The sequence below is a fragment of the Pinus tabuliformis genome, chromosome Q, assembly GCF_031772625.1.
Source record: "Pinus tabuliformis cultivar Carrire ecotype Pingquan chromosome Q, CPIR1, whole genome shotgun sequence".
Taxonomy (NCBI): Eukaryota; Viridiplantae; Streptophyta; class Pinopsida; order Pinales; family Pinaceae; genus Pinus; species Pinus tabuliformis.
This window is the reverse complement of record NC_142296.1, coordinates 1,189,176,051-1,189,180,529: the sequence shown is the minus strand read 5'-3', so window position 1 is coordinate 1,189,180,529 and position 4,479 is coordinate 1,189,176,051. Positions and strand designations below refer to the sequence as shown.

The 4,479-nt window shown below is 48.4% G+C and overlaps 1 protein-coding gene across 1 annotated transcript; it reads left to right on the top strand.

The window, feature by feature from the left end:
• Positions 1–2,116: 2,116 nt before the first annotated feature.
• LOC149223958 (uncharacterized) lies at positions 2,117–2,642 on the top strand. The gene is made up of 2 exons (XM_089388046.1): positions 2,117–2,279; positions 2,362–2,642. Exons 1-2 carry the CDS (start codon positions 2,117–2,119, stop codon positions 2,640–2,642), a joined length of 444 nt encoding a protein of 147 aa, XP_089244172.1.
• Positions 2,643–4,479: the final 1,837 nt, after the last annotated feature.

Here is a 4,479-nt window from a genome sequence, read left to right as displayed (position 1 = left end):
ACTTCTCTTGAACATATAACGGCACTGTAACGGATTTGGCAGTACTTGACATCAAATGAGCAGCGGATAGGATGATGACGGCAATGAACAGATGAGAGGTCAAATAGGATATCCCAAACCCATGGAGGCTAGTGAATACGAGATGAGATGACCCCACCCAGACACGAAACAGCGGAGTGCCATGTTCAAGAGTGACGTACTGCCGAGACGACTGTAATCAAAGTTCCATTTTCCCCACCTTTGCAGGCAGGTACCCCGATTATTTTTGGACGACAAGCTTGACGGGGGTAACATATGCTTGATGTGTGTCATGTTGACAATATCCGATGTCATTGAGTGTTTAACGAGCCTGACAAAGGAAAAACTCGGCTTCTTTTCTTGTTTCGAGAGTCTGAAAAGAATGCGGAAAAGGAGACTCCAGGGGGGTCCTTTTTCGTACAGTTGTGTCTCTCGAGCCCGAAAAAGTATAAAACTGTGCTCGAAAGAACCGCCCGGTCATTACAACCGAGGAGTACTTTTCATGAATAGTGTCTCCGACCGGAAAAAGTAAAAAAGTGGTCGAAGACACGTCGTTTTAGAGCCAATATCGAGTGCGAAACGACAAACACCCGGCGATCTTTCTGGTTTAACGGTCGGAAAAAGAGCTTAAAAACGACCGCCTTTCGTTCCCTTTAACGAGCCGAAAGGGAGCTCGGCCATCTTCTCTTGTTTAACGTCGGAAAAGAGCTTAGAGACGACACTTTGGGAATCACATGAATTGTGGACTGTCATGACCAAGCTGCGATACCTGTTCCTGCACAAGGGCACTACCCGCATAAATCCATTCGATATACGTAAAAACATATTGAAACATGCTTGAAAACAGAACCAAGGCTAGTTTTATGGCTAAAAATGGTAAAAACCCAAAAAATATGGTAATTTAGGAGTTTTTACTATAAATAGGGGGGGGGTAATAAGTCATTTTTACCATTTTACTATTTGGAGTGCGAAGAACGTGGAGAAGCCAAAAAGTTGACGGAGCGATTTCCAGCCCATCCGGAGACCATTTTCAGATCTGCTTCTTCCAGGTAGGTTCCCATTCCTTTGCCCTGCATTCTGGTTCATTTTAGGAGTTTTTTAACGGTTGAATGGGCCCAATTGGGCATTTTTTATTTGCATGGGTGCGCCCTCGGTCAGCGCGGAAATTGCCCACGGGGTCGCGCTGACCGAAAAATAGCCAATGTAACCAACTTCGGGTCAGCGCGGAAAAGGCGTGTTCTTCCGCGCTGACCTCGCATTTTTTACACAGAGCCGCCATTGTCATCGCGGCTGTCCCTAAAACAGCCGCGATGGCGCGGAAAAATTTTGTTTTTTAATAAATGAACGTAAATTTCTCCATGAAAACAATTCTGATTGGTTTTTATTGTTCATGCAGGACATCATGGCCTTTCAATGGCAAGAGAGAGTTCACGATGTAGAGGATGTGGCTGCTTGGGGAGACGTAAATTGCTGCAACGCCATGCGGGCGTGCGGATTCATGAAATTCTTCCTTACGCCGCGTCTGAGGGCCCAACATGATCTGCTGGAGCTGCTGATCAGGGCATGGAACCCGGTGGACCAAAAATTCACCATCCGTGGTCACGAAATTGAGTTTGACCACATGGATATCTTTTTCTTGACTGGGTTGTCGCGCCGAGGTGCGAGGCCCATCTTGGAGGGGCAGCGACCTAGCGGCGGTACTCTGGATGACCTGATGGCTGAGGTTTGCCCGGGGGCGGTGAAAACGCGGAGTGGGAAGTGCTCAATCCCCACAGTGAGAGACATAGTGCTGCGCACCATCCTGTTCATGGTGACCCGGGTAGCGGGCAGCATGGCGAACCACGAGGCATCCAAGACCCATCTCCTACTAGCCCTCGAGTGCCTCGAGCCTACCGTGTTTGACTGGTGCACTGCAGTGTGCAACAACATGAAGAGGCAATTGAGCAACTGCCGTCGCGGAGAGACGAAGCAGTTCGGGTATGGATCGATCCTGGTCCCGCTCATTCTGGAGCGAGTACCAGCCATGCGACTGCAGTCTATGGCTGTGGATGCCCCCAGAGATCCTCGAGAGACGAGGGCCTCACGATGGGCTCGGATTATGCCACGTGGGGGTGGCGGCCGGCCACATAGCTGGGGGGTATTTTTCAGAGACTGGTTGGACCAACAGGAGATCTTCGTACAGGATTGGCCATATGCGGGGATGGATTTCCGCAATGATCCTGACTTGGTGCTGCCTCCGGGTGAACAGTGGGATGATGCAGGTATGACACTTTTTGTCTTTTGAGTTTTGTATTGTTTTTAAATTTTTTATGTACATGTCCTAATAAATGTCTTGTCATGCAGATGTGGGGCCTACTAGACCGATTGGCCTGGCTGCCACGGCACGGAGAGAGGGCCCGGGAGCCGGAGCTTTGGCCTTAGCCCCTCCAGGGGCCAACACACCAGAGATTGTGGCTCGCAACCTTGAGGGGTTGCTGGAGGGGGTGCCGGACTTCCAGGGGGTCGAGGAGGTTCCTGTGGAGCATCAGATCCACACAGTGGGTGTGGAACCCAGAGTGCACCACCTTCTGAGGCGGGTGGCACGAGCGGCTGTGTACTACAGAGAGCACCATCCAGCCGATTAGTCACCTAGGTTTTATTTCCACTGTTTATTTTGAGACATTATGACTCAGATGTATTGAGATTTTGGGACACGTACTTCTATTTTTGAGCGCCTCAGTGCGCCACACGATATATATATATATACATACCGATTTTTGGATGAGTCGTTGTTACATGTGATGATGTGTTATCTTGTGTTATGCGTTTGTTCAGTACAATTTGTGATCTTATGTATGAATTTGCACGACACTCGACTCATGGATTTTATATGTTTAATGCAAGCTTAAAAACACACGCGTGCAAACTATGCTTGAAATGATTTATGTATGCTTATTCTTAGATGGATCTTTTACATATGATGATGTGTTTCATATGTTACGCGACTGTTCGACACACATGTTATCTGATGTATCTACTTGCATAACAAACGACCCATCGTGAAATATGCACATATTTTATTTTTATGAAAGCTTGAAAACACACATGATAATCACGTATGCAAACTATGCTTTGAACAATGGATTTTATTTTTGATGCAAGCTTAAAGGCACGTATATACATGCAAACTATGCTTGATAGGAAAGGAACGGGCATGCCCCCAGCATCGTGTCTCAATTCGAGGTACATGCCCCCCAAGCTTCAAGCCATTGAAAATGGGTTGAAGGTTGACAAAATGGTTATTGCGCTCGAATTGCACGAGCTTATGTTTCATTGTTTTAACGAGGTTGACACAGGTAAAAGAACTGTCCTCGGGCCGCCGTGTTTCATTTTTTTAACGAGCTTGACACAAGACAAGGAACTGTGCTCAGAACGCCGTGTTTCATTTTTTAGCGAGCTTGACACAAGACAAGGAACTGTGCTCAGAATGGACTTCATCATAATGAACGGGAAGTGGAGGCCCCCAAGAAAGTGGCTCCGGAGGGGAGTCCAACATCTTGGAAATCAGGACCTAATGCCCCCAGGACACTATGTACGATGGTGTCGTCACTGGGTACGGGCACGGGTTGGGTGGCCACGTAGTTGATTTGCGGTGAGGCAGATGCAACTTGTGGATGAAAACCAGGAGGGAAGGAGGAGTGCGCCGGAGGGGCTTGTGGACGAACGAACGATAATTGATCGAATGTCACGATTCTTCCATCGTGTGGAAAACAAACCACACGGAAAAGTGAAGAAACAAGGGCTCCCATGGCATACACATAATCACGACCAAGGAGAAGACTGAAGTCTAAAGAACCTTGGGTAACTGAGATGTCTATATAGACAGTCTTGCCCCCCAAAGTAATAGGAAACTTTGGAAGGATCCCTAATGGCTGACTCGTTCCTCCGTCAAACGCGGTGAGATGCGGCGCGACAGGTACGAGCGATGGGGAACCCAAAGCTCGCCAAGTAGTAACGGGCATGAGACTAACCGATGCTCCTTCGTCTAACACAGTGCCAGGCAGCGCCTTATTGCAAGCATAGGCGGTGACCCAGAAAGGCACATGGGACGGAAGGGGAGGGGCAGTCAAACGACTCCAGTCAAAGGAGATGACCGAACTCCTTGGTGGGGGAACCATATGGTTGCCCCCCTGCTCCGAAAGAACCGAATCTAAATTCTCCGGAGAGGTTTCAGGAGAACCTTTATCAAGCTCAGGAGAATCTGAGGAGACGAGAAGAACATGAGAATTTTGCTCTTCCGAAACAGAGTGCTTGAGAGGAGGTGAACTCGAATCAACACTCTTTCCGACCAACGACGGGTCTGGAACAGACTGGGAACAACCAGGTTCGGGAAGAGGGGCTTGGACAAAAGAGGAATCTGAAACAATCTCTTTGTCAACAAGGGCGCGATCTACAGTTGTAGAAAGACGTTGATAACCGGCG

Excerpts from the sequence above, each read along its gene's own strand:
- LOC149223958 (XM_089388046.1), top strand. The coding sequence starts at position 2,117 with ATGCCACGTGGGGGTGGCGGCCGGCCACATAGCTGGGGGGTATTTTTC. Across the intron at positions 2,280-2,361 it reads TGAACAGTGGGATGATGCAG|ATGTGGGGCCTACTAGACCG; the intron begins GTATGACACTTT and ends CTTGTCATGCAG.